Here is a 26,966-nt window from a genome sequence, read left to right as displayed (position 1 = left end):
CACAACCGTGCCCTCTAGGGCTCTGCAAAGATCATACACCCTTATCCCACCCCCTAGATACTTAAGAACTGCCTAGGGGAAACTGAGGCACCCCCACACTATTCAGAGGAGACATTAAGAACAGTCCCACTTCGTCACACAAGGCTGTTGAGAGAGGAATGTTTCCATGCTAGTTCTGTAAGTAAACAGTATGTGGCCCAGGTCAAGATGGGGGCTCTTAACCAAGCGAGCCCAAATTGCAGCCCTCCAGACTGGAGCGCTGGGAGAAGACCCAATCCCAGTGTGACCCCCTGGGGTTTTGGGGTGGCCAAAGGGCACGGGCCACATAAACCTTTCCACATGCGGCCTGCGAGTGCTATCGACCACCCCCGACCTAAGGGAGGATGTGAAACTGGAAGGGCCTGGTGTAACTCCCACCAAAGAAGGGGAGAGGTGCTGGGGCATCCATGGGAACGTTGGTGGTTTCGAAGTTCCCCAAATCACCGGCTAAAGTGACCCCACTCAGTTCAGTCTCGAAGGGGGAAGAGATGTGACGAAGTGGGACTGTTCTTAATGTTTCCTCTGAATAGTGTGGGGGCGCCTCAGTTTCCCCTATGCAGTTCTTAAGTATCTAGGGGGTGGGGTAAGGGTGTATGATCTTTGCAGAGCCCTAGAGGGCAGGTGTGTGCAGGGGTCTGGACACAGAGAATGGCTGACACCCTGTTTCCTGGCACCTGAGGGCCTGGCCCTTCCTCCCTGCAAGGTGAGAGTTAAAGGGTTGGAGAATAAAGGAATCCGGTGCCCTCCTGGCCCCGAAAGGGACAAAGCCCAGAGGACCCCACCTGGGCGGACTCTCTGGGGGATGAGCACAGAGGGGCAGAGGAGGCTGAATGCTCTGAGGTCAGACCCAGGAAGGTGGAGCCGGGGGAGCTGTGTGTCCTGCAGACAGGCTGCTCCCAGAGAGGAGACTTCCCCAGAGTCCTGCCTGGCTTCGTAGGGAGCAGTTCCAGAGCATGGCCTGGGGACTCCGTGACACCCCCCAGCTGCGGCCCCAAGACCGGAGAAGCTCTGTCCCCACACCCCGGCCAGGGGCCCAGTGGGGAGTGAGGGCGGCAGCTCCACCGCTCTTCCGGGCTTGGCGGCAATTCGGCAGCGACTGCTTGGGTTGGCAAAATTGGTAGAGCCGCCCCTGGCTCCAGGGGGCCCCCCTTGGCCAGGGCCCCTAGACACACAGGCCCCATAGGCCCACTGACTGATCCACCATTGGTTGAAGAGAGAGGGGGGGTGATCGCTGTGTCGGTGTTTCAGCCCCTTCCCCCGCCCCGACAGACGCTGGTTCTGTTCCTGCAGGGGAAACCGACACTTTCACGGTCAGTGCAGCCGTGGGGAGAACCCCCCAGATCCACCCCCAAGAGCTCCCTCCCCTGCACTCACAGCCCCCCGTTCCCAAGGCCTGCGGAAAGGTGGGTCTTGTGTGACTCCCGCCGGTCACAGACTCTATTTCCAACCCTGGGGCGGGGGGCAGAGCTGCAGGGGGCCCACTGGTCAGGCTCCCTGGGTGGCCTTAGGTGGGGCCGGGGTGACAGGTGATCTCTCATTCAGCCGGGTCCTGAGCTACGTGTGGGTGAATCCCCTGTCCCCAAAGCCCCATGGGCAGGCAGTGCCATCCCTGGTAGGGGACAGACTCCCAGAGAGGCTGAGTGACAGATGAACTGAACTGGGGCGGGAGGGAGGCAGGGGTGGGGTGTCTCCTTTGTTTAACTCCTGTCTCTTGTTGAAAGCAGGGCGAGAATTTCTCACGCCCACCGTCTGGCCCAGCACGGTGGTGAGGCTTGGGGGAAGCATCACCATCCGCTGTGAGGGTCGGTACCCGGGCATGAAGTTCTTTCTGCTTAAAGCCCTGGGCCTAGCAGAGAGGACGCCCGGCCGGGGAGCTGCAGAGGACGGGGGGGGGGCCTTTCCCAGCCGACATATGAGTTAGGGGGTGACGGGCGGAGCTGAAGGTTATAAACCTCAGTGTGGAGTAGAGACTTGTACAGTCCCCTACAAGTCAGGGGTGGTGCAGTGCACAGAACCCCGGAGTCCTGGACCCCATCCCTCCTGCTGTCACCCCACTCCCTTCCCATAGCTGGGGAGAGAACCTGGATCCCAGCCCTCCCAGCAGAGAAGCCAGGGAGTGAACGGACCCTGGAGACTGGCCTGGCCTGTCTCCTGGTAGGGAGCAGAGCTCTGGTCCCCAGGGGCTGGGGTTGCTCCGTGTCTTATGTTGTTAGCCCGGGGCTCAGAGGAAACTGGGCCCCTGTGGAAAGGCATCCAGGAGCCCGTCCCCAGGGGTGCCAGGTCTGACCCCCCACTGAGGCTGCGTGGTGAGGACAGGTCCCAGGACTGAGTGACGGGGCCTGCGTCTCACGGCCTGTCTGCTTCCCCCTACAGAGCCCAGCTACCCCAAACCCAACATCTCCCTGAGCCCCAGCGGGGGGGTCTCCCTGGGGGGAGCCGTGGCCGTCTGGTGTCGGGGGCAGCACCAGGGCATGCGGTTCGTGCTGAATAAAGAGGGACGCCATTTCCCAGCTGTGGATCCGGACGGGTTGGAGGCTGTGTTTCCCATCAGGAACGTGAGCCGGGAGGACGGCGGGAGCTATAATTGCTCCTATCAGAACAGATCAAAGCCGTCCGCCGCATCGTCCTCCAGCGACCCCGTGGAGCTGGTGGTGACAGGTGAGGGGCCCGGCTCGGCATCCCCGTTCCCATTCCCAGCCCCAGCCAGACCCTCACAGCGGCTCGGTGCTAATGGGTCGCTCAGAGCCAGGCTCTGCCCTGAGCCCTGACGGGATGCCTGTCATAGAATCATAGAATATCAGGGTTGGAAGGGACCTCAGGAGGTATCTAGTCCAACCCCCTGCTCAAAGCAGGACCAAATCCCCAATTTTTGCCCCAGATTCCAAAATGGCCCCCTCAAGGATTGAACTCGTAACCTTGGGTTTAGCAGGCTTATGAGCTATCCCTCCCCCGTGGAGCAGCAGATCGTAGAGACTCGGGGCAGGGAGGTGACTTTAACGCTTTCCCTTGTGCGTAGGAACCGTGAGTCGCTATTTAATCCCCTGATCCCCTCCGCTCTGTTCTGCAGGCCCCGCCCCAGGCAGTGCCCCGGCTGGAGCTGAATGAGGCAGGGGCTGCAGGGGAAGTGGTGGCTTGGTGGACACAGTACTGGGCTGGGACCCAGGAGATCTGGCCCAGCTCCTGGTGTGGTCACAGACTCTTTGTGATGGGAGCATGTCATGATTTTCAAAAGTGTTCTTCAAAAGGGCCTCAATCTTGGGGGACCTCAGGCCAAGCGCCAGAAACCGAGATGCCCACAGTTAGTGGAGACCTCTGCAAATGCTGGCCTCAATAGTGCTGGATCCCTTGTGTTGGGGGAGCATGTAGGGCCCCGCCATGTTCAGGGCCCCTTTGTGCCAGGCGCTGCATAAACACAGAATGAAGAAACAGTCTCTGCCCCTGGGAGCTCACGAAGGAAAGTGAATCTGACTGTGCCTCAGTTTCCCCTTCTGTTGAATGGGGATAATGACGCTTCCCTGCCTCTCCGGGGGGCTGGCAGGGTGACTCCCTTTCTGTGTGGGGCTCAGGCCCTGTCGTGCTGGGCCCTGGAGACAAGCCCGTGAATCGCTGTGTGTCCAGGGCAGGCCAGATGCAGTGAACGAGGCAGGGGCCACAAACGGGCATAGGAGGATCCCAAGCAGTAGGGAGCCGTGGCTCGGTGTCTGTGGGGCCGGGAGCCCAGCTTGCAGGGCCGGGATTCTGGGTGGGGGGACTCTGGGATCTGGGAGAGAATCTCTGCCGGGGCCCTGGATCTGCCTGTGGCTGGGGCCTGCCAGGGAGGCCGGGGCTGGGTGGGTGTCCTGGTCTTGTTCTCACAGCCTGTCTCCTGTGCACAGATCCCAGCTTACCCAGACCCTCCATCTCTCTGAGCCCCACTGGGGTCACCGCCCCAGGGGCAAACGTCACCATTCAGTGTCAGGGGCAGCCCCGGGACGTGAGGTTCTTCCTGCACAAGGCTGGAGACCTGAACCCGCCGCGACACATGGACCCTGCTGGGGACGGGGCCGAGTTCCGCATCCCCACCGTGGGCCGGCAGCACGGAGGGAGCTACGGCTGCAGCTACCGGCCCCGGTCAGAGCCCTTCGTCTCCTCGCAGCCCAGCCACCCCGTGCAGCTGGTGGTAGCAGGTGAGGGGCCCGGCTCCACGTCCCTGCTCCCAGCCCCACACCCGGCCAGATCCCTCCGGTCTTCGCACTGATGGGACGCTCAGAACCAGGGTCTGCCCTGAGCCCTGGGCCCAGCAGAGGGGACATCCAGGCGTGCAGCCGGGATGGAGTCACTTGGGGGTTCCCCAGCTGGGGGTGAGCAGCAGCCACTGGCGGTTCGGGGCAGAGGGAGGGGGGATCCCTTCCCCCAGGGGGAGCTGCAGAGAAGGGGGCTTTTCCCAGGGGGAAGTTCCCCCGTGTTGCTCCTATTCTTGGAACCCATAGAGGAGGTTGGGTCCTGGGTCCGGGGTGGGGGGCAATTACTGTGGAAACTGATCGTGGTGCCCAGGGGTGGGTGGAGCTGAGACATCAGGGGGAGGGGCAACCCCAGACCCACAGCTCCCCCTATGCCTCCTGCTCTGCAGGTCGCAGCCAGGAATTTGCTGGGGGATCCCAGGGGAGGGACAGGATGTGGGGGACTGGGCTGTGAAATTGGGCCCAGAGTCCTGGGGCAATAACCCCCCATTATTGGGCCACATAACATCCCCCTGGCAATAGGAGTGAGCATTACCGAGAATTTCCTTGGTTCTTGCTGCCCCTCCCCACACTGGGGTCTCAGGGGACCCCCTGACCCTCCCCCAATAGATGTTCTGCTGCCTCTGGCTGCGCCCTGGTCCCCAGGACCCTGGGCACCACCCGACTGTGGGGGGCAGCGGGTGATGTTCCAGCCTCCCTCCACACGCTCTGCCTGGCTGTGTTTGGCAGTAGCAAAGATACCCCAGGGATGGGCTCACTGCACAGCAGACAGACCAGGGCAGAGGTACCTGTGGGGGTGGACAGAGGGGTCCTATGGGGACAGGGAGCTGGGGTGGTTCCCTGCTGTGGGGGGCTCTGATTGTCCCCATCCCCTGGCGTGGTCCTGGGGTGCTGGGTGTCTTGGGGGCAGTTTGTCCACCCGGGAGCCCCCTTCATCGGGGAAGCTGAGGCTCAGCCCCCTGGGGCAGCAGGACATGGCCTCACCTGAGGGGTCCGGCTCTGGGGAGAGCTCAGAGCCGCAGCACCTGGGAGACCCCCAGAGGGGGGCTGGGCTGGACCTGCTGGATGAAGTGTTGGGGGCTCCACTCCTGGGGCAGAGCTAGCTGCTGATCTCCCCATCTGAGCTGCCAAGTGACTCTCCCCTTCCCTCTGCAGCAGCCCCCCCGGGACACCAGGATTTCACCTACGCCAACATCGCCCGCCTGGCCCTGAGCGCCATGGTCCTGCTCGTCATGGGGCTGATCCTGGCTGAGGCCTATTACAGCCGCCCGAGGGAGGTGCCCTAGGTGAGGTGATCCCCCCCTTCTGAGCCCCTTGCTTTCCCCAGGACTTGGGCCCATGGTGACACGGGCCCCTCTAACCCGCCGTCTCTCTGTGCCCCAAGGAGTCTGGATCCGGCCATGCAGGGAAGAGAATCTCCCCGGGGGACGAGCCGCTTCCCCTCAGGGGACTGAGATGCCAGCACAAACCCCCCTGCCCTCAAATACACCTGCCTCAGAGAATCCCCCCCAAAACAGCTGCCAACCTGACAGCAGCTCCCCAGGATTGAACCCCCAGTGCCATCTGTGACACTGCACTCCATATGTTTATGGAAATATGCTTATGAGTGTAACTATAATGTAACTGGAATATTCTTTAAGCAAAAGGTCTCTTGGAAGGTATCATTACAAAACTTATGATCTACTGAGTGTGGTCATCCTATTTATATGCATGTATCATTCTTGTATCTAAAACTCGAAATATGACGTTAACTCTGAAGTCAATTAATGGTGGTTTAGAATCTTGATGGCCCCCATTGACTCGGACAATTGGCTGTAGATGGTTTATTTACCTGCAAGCCTTCTTGTGGACATGGGGGCCAGCCTGTGGGTAATGAAGAAGGAGGTCTCACAGGGACATGTGACCATATCACCTGATACTGGAATCTATCTTAAGCCTGGTGCTTTTCCATTTAGAAGGAGGGGTGGGAACCCAGAGAGAGACAAGGGAGTCCCGCCTTTGGCCAAAGCTATAAAAGGGAGTGGAACAGAACAAAGGGGGCTCCCAGACATGAGGAATCGCCTAGTTACCACCTGAGCTAAAACTAACAAGGGCTGTACCAGGGGAAAGGATTGGGCCCAGACTAGGAAGGAGTCTAGTCTGGGAAAAAGAAAAGGAGTACTTGTGGCACCTTAGAGACTAACCAATTTATTTGAGCATAAGCTTTCGTGAGCTAGCTCACGAAAGCTTATGCTCAAATAAATTGGTTAGTCTCTAAGGTGCCACAAGTACTCCTTTTCTTTTTGCGAATACAGACTAACACGGCTGTTACTCTGTAGTCTGGGAAAGAAGCTTCTTGGAACATCTCTAAGGGGGAGATTTACCTGTATTCAGTTTCTTTTAATGCATTAGGATTAGACTTGCATGTTTTGTTTTATTTTGCTTGGTAATCTTACTGTTATTACTTGAAACGACTTAAATCCTACTTTTAATACCTAATAATATCACTTTTGTTTATTAATTAACCCAGAGTAAGTGATTAATACCTGGGGAAAAAAACAGCTGTGCATATCTCTCTATCAGTGTTATAGAGGGCGGATAATTTATGAGTTTACCCTGTATAAGCTTTATAGAGAGTAAAATGGGTTTAATTGTGGTTTGGATCCCATTGGGCGCTGGGTGTCTGGGTGCTGGAGATAGGTGACCTGCTGAGCAGGTTTTGGTGTGTGGACCAGACCTGGGTCTGTGTTTGCAGCGGACTAGTGTGTCTGGCTCAACAAGGCAGGGTTCTGGAGTCTCAAGGTGGCAGTGGAAAACGGCTCAGAGGTAATCTCAGCATGTCAGGTGGCAGTCCGAAGGGTGTCTCTCTGACTTAACCCGTCACACCATGAGCACGAGCCCCTGCGGTACCTGCTAGAGGAGTCGCCCCCGGGCTGGGCACATTGGACTCCCTATGGAGCAGAACCTGGAGGGTGATGGAGTCCCACTCGCTGGCCCAGCCAGGCTGGTTCTGCCCAGGGCTGCCAGTGGGGAGCAGGGACGAAGCAGGGCTCAGCATGGGGAAGGTGTGATGAAGTGGGACTGTTCTTAATGTTTCCTTTGAATATTGTGGGGGTGCCTCAGTTTCCCCTAGGCAGTTCTTAAGTATCTAGGTGGTGGGGTAAGGGTGTATAATCACTGCAGAGCTCTAGAGGACTGGACCAGGCTGAGGTTGGTGGTGGGATGGAAATTGTTGAAATCATGGTGGAATTCCTCAAGGGCTTCTTTTCCATGGGTCCAGATGATGAAGATGTCATCAATATAGCGCAAGTAGAGTAGGGGCTTTAGGGGACGAGAGCTGAGGAAGCGTTGTTCTAAATCAGCCATAAAAATGTTGGCATACTGTGGGGCCATGCGGGTACCCATAGCAGTGCCGCTGATCTGAAGGTATACATTGTCCCCAAATGTGAAATAGTTATGGGTGAGGACAAAGTCACAAAGTTCAGCCACCAGGTTAGCCATGACATTATCGGGGATAGTGTTCCTGATGGCTTGTAGTCCATCTTTGTGTGGAATGTTGGTGTAGGAATTCCACCATGATTTCAACAATTTCCATCCCACCACCAACCTCAGCCTGGTCCAGTCCACACAAGAGATCCACTTCCTGGACACTACAGTGCTAATAAACAATGGTCACATAAACACCACCCTATACCGGAAACCTACTGACCGCTATTCCTACCTGCATGCCTCCAGCTTTCACCCTGACCACACCACACGATCCATCGTCTACAGCCAAGCTCTGCGATACAACCGCATTTGCTCCAACCCCTCAGACAGAGACAAACACCTACAAGATCTCTGTCAAGCTTTCTTACAACTACAATACCCACCTGCAGAAGTAAAGAAACAGATTGATAGAGCCAGAAGAGTTCCCAGAAGTTACCTACTACAGGACAGGCCTAACAAAGAAAATAACAGAACACCACTAGCCGTCACCTTCAGCCCCCAACTAAAACCCCTCCAACGCATTATTAAGGATCTACAACCTATCCTAAAGGATGACCCAACACTCTCACAAATCTTGGGAGACAGGCCAGTCCTTGCCTACAGACAGCCCCGCAACCTGAAGCAAATACTCACCAACAACCACATACCACACAACAGAACCACTAACCCAGGAACTTATCCTTGCAACAAAGCCCGTTGCCAATTGTGCCCACATATCTATTCAGGGGACACCATCACAGGGCCTAATAACATCAGCCACACTATCAGAGGCTCGTTCACCTGCACATCCACCAATGTGATATATGCCATCATGTGCCAGCAATGCCCCTCTGCCATGTACATTGGTCAAACTGGACAGTCTCTACGTAAAAGAATAAATGGACACAAATCAGATGTCAAGAATTATAACATTCATAAACCAGTCGGAGAACACTTCAATCTCTCTGGTCACGCAATCACAGACATGAAGGTCGCTATCTTAAAACAAAAAAACTTCAAATCCAGATTCCAGCGAGAAACTGCTGAATTGGAATTCATTTGCAAATTGGATACTATTAATTTAGGCTTAAATAGAGACTGGGAGTGGCTAAGTCATTATGCAAGGTAGCCTATTTCCTCTTGTTTTTTCCTACCCCCCCCCCCAGATGTTCTGGTTTAACTTGGATTTAAACTTGGAGAGTGGTCAGTTTGGATGAGCTATTGCCAGCAGGAGAGTGAGTTTGTGTGTGTGGTTTTTGGGAGGGGGGTGAGGGGGTGAGAGAACCTGGATTTGTGCAGGAAATGGCCCAACTTTATTATCATGCACATTGTGTAAAGAGTTGTCACTTTGGATGGGCTATCACCAGCAGGAGAGTGAATTTGCGTGGGGGGGTGGAGGGTGAGAAAACCTGGATTTGTGCTGGAAATGGCCCACCTGATGATCACTTTAGATAAGCTATTACCAGCAGGACAGTGGGGTGGGAGGAGGTATTTTTTCATATTCTCTGTGTATAAATTAAGTCTGCTGCAGTTTCCATGGCATGCATCCGATGAAGTGAGCTGTAGCTCACGAAAGCTCATGCTCAAATAAATTGGTTAGTCTCTAAGGTGCCACAAGTACTCCTTTTCTATTTGCTAATCATTTTTGTTGCCCTTCGCTGGACTCTCTCCAGTTTATCCACATTCTTCTTGTAGTGTGGGGCCCAAAACTGGACACAGTACTCCAGATGAGGCCTCACCAATGTCGAATAGAGGGGAACGATCACGTCCCTCGATCTGCTCGCTATGCCCCTGCTTATACATCCCAAAATGCCATTGGCCTTCTTGGCAACAAGGGCACACTGCTGACTCATATCCAGCTTCTCGTCCACTGTCACCCCTAGGTCCTTTTCCGCAGAACTGCTGCCTAGCCATTCGGTCCCTAGTCTGTAGCGGTGCATTGGGTTCTTCCGTCCTAAGTGCAGGACCCTGCACTTATCCTTATTGAACCTCATCAGATTTCTTTTGGCCCAATCCTCCAATTTGTCTAGGTCCTTCTGTATCCTATCCCTCCCCTCCAGCGTATCTACCACTCCTCCCAGTTTAGTATCATCCGCAAATTTGCTGAGAGTGCAATCCACACCATCCTCCAGATCATTTATGAAGATATTGAACAAAACCGGCCCCAGGACTGACCCTTGGGGCACTCCACTTGACACCGGCTGCCAACTAGACATGGAGCCATTGATCACTACCCGTTGAACCCGACAATCTAGCCAGCTTTCTACCCACCTTATAGTGCATTCATCCAGCCCATACTTCCTTAACTTGCTGACAAGAATACTGTGGGAAACCATGTCAAAAGCTTTGCTAAAGTCAAGAAACAATACATCCACTGCTTTCCCGTCATCCACAGAACCAGTAATCTCATCATAAAAGGCGATTAGATTAGTCAGGCATGACCTTCCCTTGGTGAATCCATGCTCGCTGTTCCTGATCACTTTCCTCTCATGCAAGTGCATCAGGATTGATTCTTTGAGGACCTGCTCCATGATTTTTCTGGGGACTGAGGTGAGGCTGACTGGCCTGTAGTTCCCAGGATCCTCCTTCTTCCTTTTTTTAAAGATTGGCACTACATTAGCCTTTTTCCAGTCATCCGGGACTTCCCCCGTTCGCCACGAGTTTTCAAAGATAATGGCCAATGGCTCTGCAATCACAGCCGCCAATTCCTTCAGCACTCTTGGATGCAACTCGTCCGGCCCCATGGACTTGTGCACGTTCAGGTTTTCTAAATAGTCCCTAACCACCTCTTTCTCCACAGAGGGCTGGCCATCTCTTCCCCATTTTGTGATGCCCAGCGCAGCAGTCTGGGAGCTGACCTTGTTAGTGAAAACAGAGGCAAAAAAAGCATTGAGTACATTAGCTTTTTCCACATCCTCCGTCATTAGGTTGCCTCCCTCATTCAGTAAGGGGCCCACACTTTCCTTGGCTTTCTTCTTGTTGCCAACATACCTGAAGAAACCCTTCTTGTTACTCTTGACATCTCTCGCTAGCTGCAGCTCCAGGTGCGATTTGGCCCTCCTGATAACATTCCTACATGCCCGAGCAATATTTTTATACTCTTCCCTGGTATCCTTTCATCCTATTTGTAGGAATGTATCATTCTTGTATCTGAAACTAGGAATATGAAATATAACTCCGAGGTCCTATTGTAATTATGCAAAGTGTGGGCCATTAATGGTGGTTTGGAATCTTGATGGCTCCCATTCACCAGGACAATTGGTTGTAAATGGCTCTATTTACTTGTAAGACTTCCTGTATACCTGTGTGCCAGCAAGCGGGTAATGAAGTCTCACAGGATATGTGATCATGTCACCTGAACGGAAATCCATCTTTAACCGGATGCTTTTCCATTTTGAAGGAGACAAAGGATTCCTGCCTTCTGCCAAAGCTATTAAAGGAACAGAACAAAGTGGGTCTCAGTCATGTTGAATCCCCTGCTTTTTACCTAAGCTATCTGCTGGAATTAACAAGGACTGTACTTGGGAAAGGATTGGGCCCAGACTAGGAAGGAGTCTAATCTGGGAAAGAAACTTATGGGAACATCTCTGAGGGTGAGATTTACCTGTATTCAGTTTCTTAAATGTATTAGGCTTTGACTTGCGTGTTTTGTTTTATTTTGCTTGGTAACTTTGTTCTGTCTGTTGTTACTTGAAACCACTTAAATCCGACTTTTTATACTTAATAAAATCACTTTTGTGTATTAATTGACCGAGAGTAAGTGATTAATACCTGGGGGAGCAAATAGCTGTGCGTATCTCTCTATCAGTGTTATAGACAGTCATAAATATAAAGGGAAGGGTAACCACCTTTCTGCATACAGTGCTATAAAATCCCTCCTGGCCAGAGGCAAAGTCCTTTTACCTGTAATGGGTTAAGAAGCTAAGATAACCTCACTGGCACCTGGCGGGTCTGGCTCAAACCAGACTGGGCACTGAAGTCTTAAGCTGGCAGGGAAAAGAGACTTAGAGTTAGTCAAAGCACATCAGCAGACACGCTCCCCCAAGAAGGTCAGAGCTGGGGGGGTGGGGGGTAGGATTGTTGGGCATGTGAGGAGCGAGGGGGGAGCAGCACCACCCAGCACTCCCTGGGCTGCCACTTCTACCCCCAGCAGCCTCTCCTCTCACTGCCCCCCCTCCACATCCCTCCGCAGCTCCAGCCCCCTCACCCTCAGGGTCCCCCATTTTCTTTTTAGTCCCCTCAGTTTCCCCTCACAGCCCCTGTGCTGCAAATTCCCTGCCCAATAAGGGTCCCAACCCCACAGTCACCTCTCTCCCTGCCCCTTCCAAGGGGGGCAGCAAGCTGGGAGATTGGGGAGGTCAGGCGGTGGGGTCAGGTGGCGGGGAATGACCCTGCTTCACAATGAATCTGCTGCTCATCTCCCTCCTGCTCCGGTGGCTGGGGGCGAAGGGTCCTGGGGGGCTGGTGAGAAGGTGGGCCAGGGCCCTGGGACGAGGGAGCTGATTGAAGGAGGCTCATTGGGAGCCTTCGGCTGGGCAGCTGATGCACCTTTAATGCAGCCTCGGCCCAGCAAAGCACTGTGTGCAAGCCCCGGAGGAGTGACACCACAATTGTGACACCAGGAGTCCTGGCCCCAGCTCCACCCCTCGGCTCTAACCACTAGTCCCCACTCCGCTGCCAGAGCCCAGAACTGAGTCAAACCTTCCTGACCCCCAGCTTTCTGCTGTCCTCTAGCCAATGGCATTTAAAGAAAGACTGTCACGTCCCTCTCTAGGGACCTGGCCACATAACCACTGACAGGGTCTCCTCCAGCTCGGGGGACAGGGTCTCTGCATTAGAAGGTCCCTGGGTCTCTCTCAGTTGGTGACCCGTTCGGGGCCTGGGATGGAATTTCTCTTTCTCTGGTTTTCTTTTGAACCTGGTTGATTTAATTCACATGTTGAGAAAAGCCCCTTAGAACCAGGCATTACAGTGTAAACCCGTCATTACCACTCAGCTAAGGTGTAAGGGGCAGCAAACCCAGGTCTTCCATATTGTGCCCGCTCTTAACATGGTGCCACGGCTTGTGTTGCAGGTGGGCAGGTTGGCAGACTGAGCGGGAAGGCTGCAATCAAACCCTCCAGCATCAGGGAATGCCACAAAGTTTCCCAAACATCCTTAACTCTGCCCCCTTGTGCACATGCATTACGGCGCCATCCTTTAATTTCGTGATCACGTATTAATTTTATTTTCATGGGCCATGTCAAGGTTCCTTCTCCACTCTGAACTCTGGGATACAGATCAAGTTGCAGTGGGGGAGGTTTAGGTTGGATATTAGGAAAAACTTTTTCACTAGGTGGGTGGTGAAACACTGGAATGTGTTACCTAGGGAGGTGGTAGAATCTCCTTCCTTAGGAGTTTTTAAGGTCAGGCTTGACAAAGCCCTAGCTGGGATGATTTAATTGGGGATTGGTCCTGCTTTGAGCAGGGGTTGGACTAGATGACCTCCTGAGGTCCCTTCCAACCCTGATATTCTATGATTCTATGATGTGGGGACCTGCATGAAAGACCCCCCAAGCTTATTTCTACCAGCTTAGGTTAAAAACTTCCCCAAGGCACAAAATCTCTATTTGTTCTTGGACGAGGAATGCTGCCACCACCAAGCGCTTTAACCAAGAACCAGGGAAAAGGACCACTTGGAGTTCCTCTTCCCCCAGCAATTCGCTCGAGCCCTCACACCCCCTTTCCTGGGGAGGCTTGAGAATAAACAAGTTGAGCACAGACCAGCTTGGATTTCTTAGGACCCTAAAAATCCAGTCAGATTCTTAAAAAACAGAACTTTATTAGAAGAACAAAACAAAGATAAAAGAAACACTCTGTAAGATTAGAATGGAAGATAATCTCACAGGCAGTCAGATTCAAAACACAGAGAATCCCTCTAGGCAAAACCTTAAATTACAAAAAAGACACAAAAACAGGAATACACATTCCCTCCAGCACAGCGAATTTACAAGCCAAAACAAAGAAAACCTAATGCATTTTCTAGCTATATTACTTACTAACTTTACAGGAGTGGAGGGCTTGCATCCTTGATCTGTTCCTGGCAAAGGTATCACACAGACAGACAAAAGACTCCCCCCCCCCTCGAGGTCTGAAAGTATCTTGCCCCCTTGTCATAAATATAAAGGGAAGGGTAAACACCTTTAAAATCCCTCCTGGCCAGAGGAAAAATCCTTTCACCTGTAAAGGGTTAAGAAGCTAGGATAACCTCGCTGGCACCTGACCAAAATGACCAATGAGGAGAAAAGATACTTTCAAAAGCTGGGAGGAGGGAGAGAAACAAAGGGTCTGTATCTGTCTGGGTAATGCTTTTGCTGGGGACAGAACAGGAATGGAGTCTTAGAACTTAGTCAGTAATCTAGCTAGATATGCGTTAGCTTCTGATTTTTTTAAATGGCTGAGAAATTAAGTTGTGCTGAATAGAATGAATATTCCTGTCTGTGTGTCTTTTTTGTAACTTAAGGTTTTGCCTAGAGGGATTCTCTATGTTTTGAATCTAATTACCCTGTAAGGTATTTACCATCCTGATTTTACAGAGGTGATTCTTTTTTACTTTTTACTTCTATTAAAATCCTTCTTTTCAGAAACTGAATGCTTTTGTCATTGTTCTAAGATCCAAGGGTTTGGGTCTGTGGTCACCTATGCAAATTGGTGAGGATTTTTACCAAACCTTCCCCAGGAAGTGGGGTGCAAAGGCTGGGAGGATTTTGGGGGGAAAGACGCGTCCAAACTACGTTTTCCCAATAAACCCAGATAAACTTTTGGTGGTGGCAGTGGAAGTCCAAGGGCAAAGGGTAAAATAGTTTGTACCTTGGAGAAGTTTTAACCTAAGCTGGTCAAAGTAAGCTTGGGAGGTTTTCATGCAGGTCCCCACATCTGTACCCTAGAGTTCAGAGTGGGGAAGAAACCCTGACACCCCTCATTGGTCATTTTGGGTCAGGTGCCAGCGAGGTTACCTGAGCTTCTTAACCCTTTACAGGTGAAAGGGTTTTGCCTCTGGCCAGGAGGGATTTTATAGCACTGTGTACAGAAAGGTGGGTACCCTTCCCTTGATATTTAGGACAGGCCACCACCCATGTTTGAACCCAGAATGTAAGAAAGGACGGGTGTGGGGGAATCTGCATGGAAATCGTGGTCAGTGGCAGATTGAGGACCAGACCCCGTGCTCTCTTGGCTCCCAGCCTGGTGCACCTTCCCCAAGGCTGCAGGGTACATGGAGGGAGAACTGTCCCCCCACCCCACAGAGACACAGACAAGCTGGGAGCTGCATGACATTTGGCCAGGCCGATGGGCCCAGGCTTGGGTTTTGCAGGCGCCTCTGCTTACTTTGACCTCACTAGATTTCCCCTGCAGATTAGAGACAAAATGCGATGGACACAGGAAGAGACGAGACATCGTCGGCTTCCTGTAGCTGGAGACACCAGCTGAGTTTGTTATTTGGGGCTCGGTGGAGCTGGGCTCTGGGGCGTTGGTGGCAGTGCTGAGGGGCCTCTCGCTGCCTCCGTCATGCCATCTGCTCTCACCGTCCTCTTCCTCGGTGAGTGTGAGAGAAAGCCAGTGCACATGCCCACTGATTTCTCCTTCCCCAGCTGATGGAGATAAAACGCAATTGGCCTCTAGGTCGCCTCGGCCTCTCCTTGCCCTGCCCCAGCCACCCCTCCATGGGCTCCTGGCAGATGGAGCCGCGCCGTTGCCCTGCTGAGGGGTGAGGGGCCCCCGGGGCTCTTGTGTCGCTAGCCCAGCTCTCTCGCTCTTGGATTTGGGGAAAAAGCATCCAGGAGACTCTCTCCCTGCAGCCCCCTGTCTCGGCCTCGTCACTGGGGCCGGGCTGTGGGGACGGGGAGCAGTGACCGTGCCGGGGTCTGTGTCTCACGGCCTGTCTCCTCCTGCCTGCAGAGCCCAGCTACCCCAAACCCAACATCTCCCTGCTCCCCAGTGGGGGGTCGCCCCGGGGGGAGCCGTGACCGTCCGGTGTGAGTGTCGGTGTCGGGGAGCGAGGGTCCTTCTGTATAAAGCTGGAGACCCAGAAGCACGGCAGGACAAAGACCCCCCAGAGGATGTGGCTCAATTTTCCATCCACAACGTGAGCCAGAGAGATGCAGGGAGCTACAGCTGCCGACATAGCATCAAATCCGACCTGTCTGTCTGGTCGGAGCCCAGCGACGCCGTGGAGCTGGTAGTAGCCGGTGAGGGGCCCGGCTCAGCATCCCTGCTCCCAGCCCCACACCCAGCTGGATACTCAGAGGGGCTTAGCCCCAGTGGGGCGCTCAGAGCCAGGCTCTGCCCTGAGTCCTGGATCCAGCAGAGGGGACGCCCGGCTGGGGAGCGGGGACGGAGTCACTGGGGGGTTCCCCAGCCAGGGGGAGCAGAAGCTGCTGGAGATTCAGGGCAGAGGAAGGGGGGATCCCTGCCCCCAGGGAGGCTGCAGAACAGGGGGCCTTTCCCAGGGGGATGTTCCCCCAGCTGACCCCGCTCTGGGGACACACAGAGGAGTCAGGGCTCAGAGGATGCCCAGCTGGCTCCGGCCCCAGCGCTGAATTCACTTCCCACCAGCCTGGACAATTAAACCCATAACAAACGCCTGGTCGTGGGGCGAGGGGCCCAGTCGCTGAGTCACCATTTCAGCCTCTTCCCACCCGGGCCTGGGTGCTGGTTCTATCCCTCCCCAGCCCCAGCCCACGCTCGATTTCATCCCACAGAGGGAACCGACCCAGCTGGGCCCCAGCAGCCAGATCCCCCCATGATGGAGCCGGAGGGAGAAGGTGAGCCGGAGAAATGGAACAATTCATCCCCCAGGGAACAGGACTCCCCGCTCCAACGCCCACGGGGCCAGTCGGGCTGTTTGGAGGGGGATGGTCCCTGCAGACAGTGCTGATGGGTTCATTTCTTCTATATAGAGGGTGATGGACAGATCCATGGGGACAGACGGCCACAGGTCGGTGGGAATATGAGTCTGTGGGAAAGTAGGGAGGTGGACAGATGGGAGCGTGTTTGGTGAGGGATAGAAGGATGGACTAAAACCTTGTCTACATGAAAACTGGACCTGAAATGACGAATCCCGTGTGGTTCCCAACCGACCCCCCCGCGGTGATCTCAGAGCAAGTCTGGACTGTTGGATTAGCCGTCCCATCCGGTTTGATACAGCCCCGTTTGCAGATGAGCTCACCTTTAGCTCTATAGACACAGGGACGTTCCTCCTCCCAAATAGGAACAGCCGCACCGAGACTGACTCCGCAGTGACTCCAGGTGTGAATGGCACCTCCTGGCCTGCCTCTGCTAGAGACAAACAGGAGGAAGTGAGCGTCCCCACCAGGGAGGGAACAGGGTGGGGGGGGTCCCCATTCTCCACCAACTAAAATCCATCCCTCCTCTCCCTGGGACTGACAGTGAAGATCGATGCTGAGTCAGCAGCTGGGGGCAGATCGCTGAGTCGCTGTTTCTTCCCCTCCCCAGGCCCTGGTGTACGCTGGTTCTATTCCCGCAGAGGGAACCGCCCTGATCCAGCCTGGAGCGGCACCGGCTCCCACCCGCCCGAGCAGAGCAGGGCCAGGTACCAGGGCCGGGGCGGGAATCACCGTCCAGCCAGCCCTGGAAACAGCCTTGTGGTGCCCAGGGGCTGGGGCTGGTTGCAGGAAATGATGGGGGAGTGAAGCTGGGTGGGTGAGGCCCAGACACCACAGGGAGGGGCTCATTGACATGGGGGAAGGAGAAACAGACCCACTGCCCCTCACCCATTGCCAGGCCCTCAGCTCCCCAGAAGCCTACTGCCCTGCAGGTCACTGCCTGGGAGCTGTGGGGGGATCCCAGGGGAGGGATGGGGCTGTGGGGGCTGGGCCCTGCTGGGTGCACAGGTGCTGGGGCAATGAGCCCCCTCCCTGGGCCTCATGATCTCCCCCTGGTAATAGGAGTGACCATTATCCAGAATTCCCTCTGCTCTTGCTTGCCCTCCCCCATGGGGCTCCCAGGGGACCCCTGACCCATCCTCCACAGACGTTTTGCTGCCTCTGGCTGCTCCCTGGGCACCACGGGGTCGGGGGAGCAGCGGGTTACGTCCCAGCCTCCCCCAGTCCGCACTGCCTGGCTGTGTTTTGCAGCAGCTCAGAAATGGGCTCACTGCGCAGCAGACAGGCCGGGGCAGAGGCACCTGTGGGGGTAAACTGAGGGGGTCCTACGGGGACAGGGAGCTGGGGTGGTTCCCTGTCCTGGGGGGCCTGGGACCTTGCGTCTCTGACTGTCACAGTCCCCTGGGCAGGCCCTGGGGTGCCGGGTGGCTCAAGGGGGTAGTTCACCCACTCTCTTTGGCCTCCAGCTGCTATCTCCCCGTCTGAGCCACAGAGTGACTCTCCCCTTCCCCCCGCAGTAGCCCCCCTGGGATGCCCGGATTTCACCCACGCCGACATCGCCCGCCTGGCGCTGAGCGCCATGGTCCTGCTCATCGTGGGGCTGATCCTGGCTGAGGCCCACTACAGCCGCCCGAGGGTGGTGTCCTAGGTGAGGTGACCCCCACTTCTGTGCCCCTTGCTGCCCCCAGGGGCTGAGTCTAGTGCGACACGGGCCCCTCTAACCTGCCATCTCTCTGCACCCCCAGAAGCCTGGATCCAGCCTTGAAGAGAGGAGAATCTCCACGAGGGACGAGCTGCTCCCCCTTGGGGGGCTGAAATGCCGGCACAAAACCTCCTGCTCCCAAACACCCCTGCCTCGGTGAATCCCCCCCCCAACAGCTCCTGACCTGACAGCAACACCCCAGGATTGAACCCCGAACCCTGCGATCACCAGCCCCTGCAGCACCAGTTAGAGGAACTGCCCCTGTGCTGGGCTCATTGGGCTCCCCGCGGAGCAGCCCCTGGACAGCGCCAAACGGGCCAGTCTCTGCCCAGGGCTGTCAGTGGACAGCGGGGAGGCTGCATCTTGCATGGCACTGGAATAATGGCACTTATTGCCCCCCCCCCCGCTGTCCATCCCCCTCCTCTCTCTTCAGCGGGGTCCCCCAGCCCCTTTTCTCTCCCCCCTTTCTCCCTAGACCTCTCCCACCCTGTATTTCTCTTGTACAAACCCTCAGAGTTGCCCCCCAAATCTCCCCACCCCAGCGGGGGCTGTGATACCGGAGCCTCCCAATGTCCCCCCCATGGTGGGTTCAGCCGACGAAGGTGAGTGAGAAGTTCAGGCAGCCTCACGAGAACCTGGACGAATGAACGTTGGGGGGAAAGTTGGCGAGACAGAAAGATGGGATTTGTCCAACCCAAGAGGCCACCGGACAGACCCCATGGGCCGGGCTGGGGCCCATCTAGGACACGGGAGAAGTGGGGGAGCAGAAATCCGTGACCCAAAATTGGGGGGACAGAAACGAGGCCTCATTGGTGGATAAAATATTGCGGGGACGGGCTGTGCCACCCACCACCCTTTGGGGCCTTAAAGAAAGAGACTTGCTTCACCCTCCTGGCTGCCACCCCCCGTCTCCTGGGCCCCCGGGCCCTCCGGACCCTGCTCCGTGGAGACGTCCTGAGCAGAGCGGCTGGAGAGAGGGACCCTGACGCCATCGCCCCTCCCCTGGCTGAACCCCCAACCTGGGAGGAAATGGGGTTGGACTTTCATAGCAGCCGCGGCGACGCCAGATCCAGCCCAGCTCCACCGGCTCCTCTGCCCCCCAGGACAGTCGCTAGCATCTCCGGTGCCAGCGGGGAGACGCCCAAACCCGGGGGATTTTCCGGCTAGAGACTCGCTCCAGCGAACGGGGCCGGGGCTGGAACAAACCCCTCGTTTCACACGGCGCTTGCCACGGCTCCCTGGTTCCTGCTCTGCTGGGTCTGTCTCAGCCGGTCCCAGGGGTCACTGGGGGGTTTGCCGTGGGGCTGAGCAGGCTGCGGGCTCTGGACCCCGCCCCAGCCCGTATTTAACCCTGTTCAGTGTGGGGCAGGGGCTGGGGCGTGTTCGCACCTCGGGCCCTTTATTGCGTCTCCATGAACACAACAGGGCCCAGAGCGATTTAGCCACCAGCGCTTCTGGACCCCCCCACAGCGGGTGCTCGCGGGGAGCCAGCTTGGGGGAGCCGGGAGTTTGGGCGAAGTAGGTTGGGAGAGTGGGTAGAGGGGAGAGGGGTCAGGATGGGGGCAGGACTTTGGGGCAGACAGGCTCCCCACAAAGGTCAGAGCCGGGGGCCAGGATTGTTTGGGGAAGTGAGGGGGGAGGGGGCAGACGGTGCCCCTGTCAGGGAGTGTGAGGATGTGAGGCAGCAGGGAGAGGGGAGTGTTGACCTGGGAATGTGCCCTGGGGATGGGAGACCTGAGAGCCTGTCACCTGAGCCAGGAGGGGTGGGGAGGTGGCCAGGAATGTGGACGGAGACTGCAGCAGGGAGCCTGCTTCGGGGGGTTTAGTTTTCAGTTTGGTGCTGGGTGGAGGAACGCAGGGAACCCCAGGGCTGGGGTCTGAGCTCCCTGCTCCCCCAGAAGGACTTGACTGAGGGGTCCTGGGTGTACCCACAACCTCTGTTTGAGACTGTGTTCCTGTTGTCCAATAAACCTTCTGTTTTACTGGCTGGCTGAGATTCTCAGTGAATCCCAGGAAGAGGGGTGCAGGGCCTGGACTCCCCCACACTCCGTGACAACTGGTGGGAGCAGTGGGATGTACTGTACCCCGTGAACGGCGCTTCCTGCAGTAAGTGACTGGGGAGCAGTAAAACGAAGGGGGATTGATGGGGACCAGGTGTGCTGAAGATTGAGAGAGACGGTTTCAGGGGGCGGTTAACCCCTGCGAGTGTGTGACCAGAGAGGACTTTTGCAGTAACAGGGTCCCCCGGGGGATTGCAGCGAGCGGTCCCAGGGGCGGAGATGTCTGCAGCTCGACCCTGGCAAAGAGGTGGTGACCTCAAGAAGGACTGGCACACGAGGGGTTTTTCCTGGAAACCATGGAAAGCTGCCCGGCCTGCGAGTGGTCAGCAGGGAGATGTACGCTAAACGCCTTAAGAGCGACCTGGTGGAGCTGTGCAGGCAGAGGGGGCTGCGCACTGGGAGGTCCACCAAGGAACAGCTGATTGCCCAGTTGGAGGAGAGGGATCGCTTGGATGACCCGATCCCTGTCCCTGAGGGAAGCCGCCCGGTGGACGCAGCGTGGGCCCTGGGGCCTGACCGGGCTGGGAGGGGTCAGACTGCTGCCGAGGACATCCCGAGACCCTTCCTACCTAGGCCTGGGGGAGGGGTTGGGGGAAGCCCAGTGAAGACCGAAGGCACCCTGACCCCGGCAGCCAGCAGGGGATCCTCCCGGCGGAGCTCCCCATCCCTGGAGCGGAGGTGGAAGGAATGGGAGAGGGAGATGAAAATGAGGGAGCTGGAGGACCGTGAAAAGCAGTGTCAGCATGAGGAGAAACAACGTCGGCATGAGCAGGAGGGAAGGAGAGGGAACATCAGGAGAAGGAGAAACAAAGACAGCATGAACTGGAGCTGGCCAGGCTGAGGAGCAGTGGGGCCCCAGCTGCGGAGAGTGTGGGGGGACCCAAAACTGCAAGGAGGTTTGATAAGTGCTTCCTGGCCCAGCGGAAGGAGGGAGAGGACATAGATAGCTTCCTGACGGCCTTTGAGAATGCCTGCGAGATGCACAGGGTTGACCCTGCAGACAGGCTCCAGTTCCTCACCCCCTTACTGGACCCCAAAGCCGTGGAGGTGTACAGCCGAATGACAGGGGCGGAGGCAGGGGACTACGACCTGTTCAAACAGGCCCTGCTCCGTGAGTTTGGGCTGACCCCCGAGATGTACCGGAGAAGGTTTCGGAGTTAGCGTAAAATGCCTGAGGTCACATATCTACAACTGGTCAACCGGATGCAGGGATATGCCCGCAAGTGGACAGCTGGGGCACAAGCTAGAGAGGACCTGCTTGACCTAATTGTACTGGAGCAACTGTATGAACAGTGCCCTTCCGACCTGAGGCTGTGGTTGGTGGACAAAAAGCTAGAGAACCCCCAGCACGCAGGCAGCTGGCTGACGAGTTTGTGAACAGGTCAGGGAGTAGCAGGGAGGAGTCCCAAAATAACAGACCCCCCACGATGCAGAGAGAGAGTCACCTTGGGACCTCCCAGCGGGGAAATAGGGAGAACCCCATCCCAAGGGGAACGCCTGGCGTCGGGACCCTCCAACCCGCTCGAGGGCACCAATGTGACCTGAGCTGCTATCACTGTGGCCAGAGAGGCCACGTACAGACCCAGTGCCCCAGGCTCAGGGACAGACTGAGCAGACCTTGGGGAGGGTACCACATCGGAGGCGCAGGACCCTACCCTGGTGGGGAGGGAGCGCTGAGGGGTACTGCTCAGAGAGCCTGTGGCCTCGGACCCTGGCGAATGTGAAGGAACCGGTCCCCATCCCTTCCCCAGCCGCTGAGTTCCAGGCTGAGTTGAGGAAAGATCCCTCCTTGCAGAAGCTCAGGGACCTAGCCGACCTCAGTGTGGTATGGACCATGAGGAGAGGTTGCTAGGAGAGGTTCCCATGGGAGAAGGGGTTCCTGTACTGAGAATGGGCTCCCCCAAGGGAAGTAGAGTCCTGTGGGATCAGGAGGTAGCTGGTGGTCCCCCAGAAGTATCGCTGCAAGCTACTGTACCTGGCCATGACATCCCCCTCTCAGGGCACCAGGGAATCCGATACACCTGGCAGAGGTTGCTACAGAACTTTTACTGGCCTGGGGTCTTTACCACGGTCCGGCAGTATTGCCGATCCTGTGACCCCTGTCAGAGGGTGAGGAAGGCCCGGGACAAGGGGGAAAGTGGCTTTGAGACCTTTGCCCATCATAGAGGAACGTTTCCAGAAGGTGGCCATGGACATAGTGGGACCTCTCAGCAAGACGACCCGGTCGGGGAAGAAATACATTCTGGTGGCAGTAGATTTTGCCACCCGCTACCCCGAGGCAGTGCCCTTAGCTTCCATTGAGGTAGACACCATGGCAGATGTGCTCCTGACCATTTTCAGCCGAGTGGGGTTCCCCAAGGAAGTCTTGACAGACCAAGGCTCCAACTTCATGTCGGCCCTGCTCCGGTGCTTGTGGGAGAAATGTGGGGTCCGGCACAACTGGGCCTCAGCTTATCACCCCCAGTCCATTCGGCTGGTGGAGAGGTTCAACGGGACGCTAAAGATGATGCTGAAAACCTTTATGAACCAGCACCCGCAGGATTGGGACAAGTACTTACCTCACCTGCTGTTCGCGTACAGGGAGGTACCCCAGGAGTCTACCGGATTTTCACCTTTCGAACTGTTATATGGAAGGAGGGTGAGGGGCCCCCTGGACCTGATGAGAGACGAGTGGGAGGGGAAGGCCACTCCCGATGGAGAGTCAGTGGTGGAGTATGTCCGGATCTTCCGAGGGAGATTGGCTGAACTCATGGGCCTGGCCAGGGAGAATCTGGCCAGAGCCCAGAAGAAGCAGAAGGTCTGGTATGACCACACGGCGCGGGCCCATGCCTACACCACCAGGGATCAGGTGATGGTTCTCATCCCCGTGAGAAAAAACAAACTACAGGCCGCCTGGGAGGGCCCTTTCAAGGTTGTCACGCAGCTCAATGAGGTAAACTATGTGGTGGAGCTGTCTATCTGGGCGCACCATCGCCGGGTTTACCATGTGAATATGATGAAGCCATATTATGCCAGGGGGAATGTGGTGTTGGCCGTGTGTGGACATTGGGAGGAGCAGGGAGATGACCCTTTAGTAGATCTATTCCCTGGGACCAGATCTGGTTCCCCCCTGGAAACAATTCCCCTCTCGGATCAGCTAACCCCTGGCCAGCAAGCTGAGGTCAGGGGGGTGCTGCATCCCTACCGACAGCTGTTTTCCAACCAGCCTGGATGCACTAATCTGACTGTCCACCGGGTGCAGACACGGTCGCACCCGCCAATAAGATGCTCCCCCTTACGAGTCACAGGGAAAACTGCTCAGGACCTGGAAAGAGAGGTCAGGGATATGCTGGCTTTGGAGGTGATCCAGCCATCTGCCAGCCCTTGGGCCTTGCTGGTGGCGCTGATCCCCAGAAAGGATGGGTCGATTCGGTTCTGTGTGGGCTGTCGGAAGCTCAATTCCATCACTGTATCTGATGCCTACCCCATGCCCAGGCCTGACGAGCTCCTAGACAAGCTGGGAGGAGCTCGATACCTTACCAACATGGACCTTACAAAGGGCTACTGGCAAGTGCCGCTGGATGCAGATGCCCGGCTGAAATCGGCCTTTATCACCCCTCTGAGGCTCTATGAGTTCCTGACCCTGCCTTTCGGCCTCAAGGGAGCACCGGCCACCTTCCAGCGCCTGGTGGACCAGCTCCTGAGGGGGATGGAGAGTTTTGCCGTGGCGTATATTGATGACATCTGTGTCTTTAGCCAGACCTGGGAGGACCATGTATCCCACGTTAGACAAGTGCTGGACTGACTCCAGGGGGCTGAGCTGACCCTAAAAGCTGAGAAGTAGAAGGTGGGGATGGTGGAAGTATCTTACCTGGGCCATCGGGTAGGGAGCGGCCACCTAAAGCCGGAACCAGCCACGGTGGAGGTGATCAGAGACTGGCCCGCTCCCCACACCAAATAGCAGGTCGAAGCCTTTATTGAGTTGGCAGGATACTACCGAAGATTTGTGCCCCACTTTAGCGCCATAGCCACCCCCATCACTGAGCTATGCAAGAAGGGGAAGCCAGACAAGGTGGTCTGGACCGAGCAGTGCCAGGAGGCTTTCCGGGCACTGAAGGAGGCTCTGGTCAGTGGCCCAGTTCTGGCAAACCCAGACTTTGACAAGCCCTTTATGGTGTTCACCGATGCCTCAGACAGGTGACTGGGGGCGGTGGTAATGCAGGAGGATGAAAAGGGGGAGAGACACCCCATCGGGTACCTGAGCAAGAAGTTGCTACCCCGGGAGCAACACTACGCGGCCATCGAGAAGGAGTGCATGGCCATGGTGTGGGCCCTCAAGAAACTAGAGCCCTATCTCTTCGGGCGACACTTCACCGTCTACACCGACCACTCTCCCCTGACCTGGCTGCACCAGATGAAAGGAGCCAACGCCAAACTCCTGAGGTGGAGCCTGCTCCTGCAGGATTAGGACGTGGACGTGGTCCACGTGAAGGGAAGTGCCAACCTGATCGCGGATGCGCTGTCCCGGAGAGGGGGGCCTGAACTTCCCAAGGTCACTGGTCACAGTGACCCCGCTCAGTTCAGTCTCCAAGGGGGGGGAGATGTGAGGACCTGACACAGCAGGGAGGGGGGAGTGTTGACCTGGGAATGTGGCAGGGGAGTTTCAATGGGAGACCTGAGAGCCTGTAACCTGAGCCAGGTCGGGAAGGGGGAGGTAACACCTCTGCCCAGGAATGTGAACAGAGGCTGGAGGAGAGAGCCTGCTGTGGGGGGAGAGGGGGGGTTAGTTTCAGGTTGGGGCTGTGTGGAGGAACACAGGGAACCCCAGGGCTGGGGTCTGAGCTCCCTGCTCCCCAAGAAGGACTGGACTGAGGGGGTCCTGGGTGTACCCACAAGCTCTGGTTTAGACTGGGTTCCTATTGTCCAATAAACCTTCCATTTTACTGGCTGCCTGAGAGTCATAGTGAATCCCAGGAAGAGGGGTGCAGGCCCCGGACTCCCCCACACTCTGTACACTCTGTGACAAGATCCTTTTCCCTTCCCTGGTTGGGTTGTTTGCCACCCCGCTGTGTCTTTCGTCCTCTCCTAGCTCACTCTCCTGGCTTTCCATCGGATGCTGCAGTCAGGTGTGTGGCACCCACCCCACCTGTCCTGCCTGCTGAATCGAGGTGGGGAGAGGGGGAGATCACTGAGTCGCTGTTTCAGTCCCTCCTCCGGCCCCTGACAGGTGCTCGTTTTATTCCCACAGGGGGAACCAACCCGACCCAGCCTGGAGCGGCGCCGACTCCCACCCGCCCAGGCAGCACGGGGCCAGGTACCATCAAACCAGCTCTAGAAACAGGCTCGTGGTGCCCAGGGGCTGGGGCTGGTTGGGGGGCACGGGGGCAGTGAATCCAGGTGAGTGGGGCCCAGACACCTCGGGGAGGGGCTCATTGAGATGGGGGGATGGAGAGACAACCCCACTGCCCCTCCACCACTGGTAGACCCCCAGATCCCCCGATGACTCCTGCCCTGAAGGTCACTGCCTGGAAGCTGTGTGGGGATCTCAGGGAAGGGGCACAATCTAGGAGGAGATCTAGGGCAATAACCTCCCTCTCTGGGGCCCATGACGTCCCCTTACCAATAGGGGCAACCCCTGCTCCCCACTGTGAGAAAGTGGGGGCGTTTCTTGGCTTTTCCTTGGTTTTTCCAATGGTTTGCATGCAGAGTAGGTGGGATTCAGTTTCCCTGAGTGTTACTGGTTTCACGAGGTGATGGGAGAGGGAGTTTATTGGTACAGAGGACGTGCAACAGAACTTGGGACCCCGGCCAATGCCCTGGAGAATGGAGACCCCAGCGACTGGTGACCTGGTGACCGGGAGGCCCAGCTCAGGAGTCACAGCTGGTCCGGCCAGTGAAAGGACAATGGGCTGTGAAGAGAGGACCCTGGTGACCTGACCAGCCGGTTCCAGCCAGAGGACAGAAGAGGGGAGAGGGGGCCCAGGTGACCCTGTTTACCTGGAGAGAAGACAATGGACAGAGGGGGGCTTGGGGCCGGTGAGATCAGATGCCCAGCTGGGAAGCAGGGGGGCTCGGGGCTGGAGGGAGGGAGCAGGCAGAGCCTACCTGGATGCAGGGGAGACTGGGATGTGCTGTGCTGAGGGAGGCCAGGCCTGAGGCCCAGAGAGTTTCCTGTGCTGGGTTCAGATGCTCAATAAACCCTCCTGTGTTACGCTGGCTGAGAGTCGCTCCGGGCTAGGGAACGGAGGGCATTATTCCCTCTGGGAGTGGGGATCCCGGGGGTCCAGAGCAAGTGGACTCCCTGAGGGGTCCCATGGCAGGAGACAGGTGTGCTAAGGCTCAGAGAGGTGCGGTTCCAGGAGGCGGAGGGGCGTAACCCCCAAGAGAGAGTGGACCCCCGAGAAGGGTTGTCACACTGAAGGGGGTTTTCACCAGGGACCGTACGGGGCTGAGAGTGGACATGACCTGGGAGTCCATGACACACCCCATAATTCATTATGGAAATATGCTTATGAATGTATATTTGACATAACTGGAATATGTTTTATGCTACTGTCACGGAGTCCCCGGGCGATGCTCTGGAACTGCTCCCCATGAAGCCAGTCAGGACTCTGGGGCAGTCGCCTTCCTGTGAGCA

General features: G+C 56.5%; 1 protein-coding gene and 1 long non-coding RNA gene across 3 annotated transcripts in view; one reads left to right on the top strand and one right to left on the bottom strand.

Moving 5' to 3' along the window:
• The window catches only part of LOC311511980 (immunoglobulin superfamily member 1-like), a 112,091-nt gene that overhangs the window by 20,999 nt on the left and 64,126 nt on the right, over positions 1-26,966 (top strand). Inside the window, exons 5-11 of the mRNA XM_084612953.1 lie at positions 1,764-1,841; positions 2,413-2,697; positions 3,915-4,205; positions 5,415-5,542; positions 15,682-15,931; positions 18,106-18,224; positions 18,766-18,892. Coding sequence (XP_084469079.1) covers positions 1,764-1,841; positions 2,413-2,697; positions 3,915-4,205; positions 5,415-5,542; positions 15,682-15,931; positions 18,106-18,224; positions 18,766-18,892 — 1,278 coding nt within the window. The remainder of the gene's footprint in view (positions 1-1,763; positions 1,842-2,412; positions 2,698-3,914; positions 4,206-5,414; positions 5,543-15,681; positions 15,932-18,105; positions 18,225-18,765; positions 18,893-26,966) is intronic.
• The window catches only part of LOC311511768, a 23,078-nt gene continuing 9,739 nt past the window's right edge, over positions 13,628-26,966 (bottom strand). The window contains exons 2-3 of one of the 2 annotated variants that reach the window (XR_014709338.1): positions 16,912-17,018; positions 13,628-15,334 (exon numbers count right to left, since the gene is read on the bottom strand). This is a non-coding gene — a long non-coding RNA (uncharacterized lncRNA). Of the gene's footprint in view, positions 15,335-16,911; positions 17,022-26,966 lie in introns of both variants that reach the window. The other variant, XR_014709339.1, reaches the window with a different exon arrangement.

Source organism: Lepidochelys olivacea (assembly GCF_965140295.1).
Source record: "Lepidochelys olivacea isolate rLepOli2 genome assembly, chromosome: 23".
Taxonomy (NCBI): domain Eukaryota; kingdom Metazoa; phylum Chordata; order Testudines; family Cheloniidae; genus Lepidochelys; species Lepidochelys olivacea.
This window is presented reverse-complemented; position numbering and strand designations above follow the sequence as displayed.